We start from the raw sequence: 360 nt of genomic DNA, 5'->3' as shown, positions 1-360 counted from the left end.
GCGCGCTCCTCTCCCTCTCTATCCTCTCTCTCCTCTCTTTGTCTCCCACTTTCTCACTTCTCTTCATGGTGCAGACTGAAGCGCCGATCGTCTGCGTGCGCGACAGGGACGCCATCGGGCGGTGGTGGGAGGAAACACTCGCAGACACAATCGCCTTCTTACCCTGCCGGCCTCCGCTCACCGGGAGTATCAACAGAACGTGTCAGGCAGACGGTAACTGGACGCGCGGCGTCGACACGGTAGACTGCATCACGCGCTCACTGCGCGACCTTCTCACTAACAAGGTAGAGCGCGGGGGAGGGCGTGTGTGTGTGCGTGCGTGTGTGTGTGTGTGTGTGTGTGTGTGTGTGTGTGTGTGTG

The 360-nt window shown here is 60.3% G+C and overlaps 1 protein-coding gene across 1 annotated transcript in view; it reads left to right on the top strand.

Moving 5' to 3' along the window:
* The window catches only part of LOC106817934, a gene marked incomplete at its 3' end in the record, with an annotated part of 31,373 nt that extends 31,089 nt beyond the window's left edge, over positions 1 to 284 (top strand). The window contains exon 5 of the mRNA XM_014822643.1: positions 211 to 284. Coding sequence (XP_014678129.1) covers positions 211 to 284 — 74 coding nt within the window. The remainder of the gene's footprint in view (positions 1 to 210) is intronic.
* Positions 285 to 360: the final 76 nt, after the last annotated feature.

Source organism: Priapulus caudatus, unplaced genomic scaffold (assembly GCF_000485595.1).
Source record: "Priapulus caudatus unplaced genomic scaffold, Priapulus_caudatus-5.0.1 Scaffold1933, whole genome shotgun sequence".
Taxonomy (NCBI): Eukaryota; Metazoa; Priapulida; class Priapulimorpha; order Priapulimorphida; family Priapulidae; genus Priapulus; species Priapulus caudatus.
The sequence above is the reverse complement of the archived record's forward strand: the minus strand, read 5'-3'. Positions and strand labels throughout refer to the sequence as shown.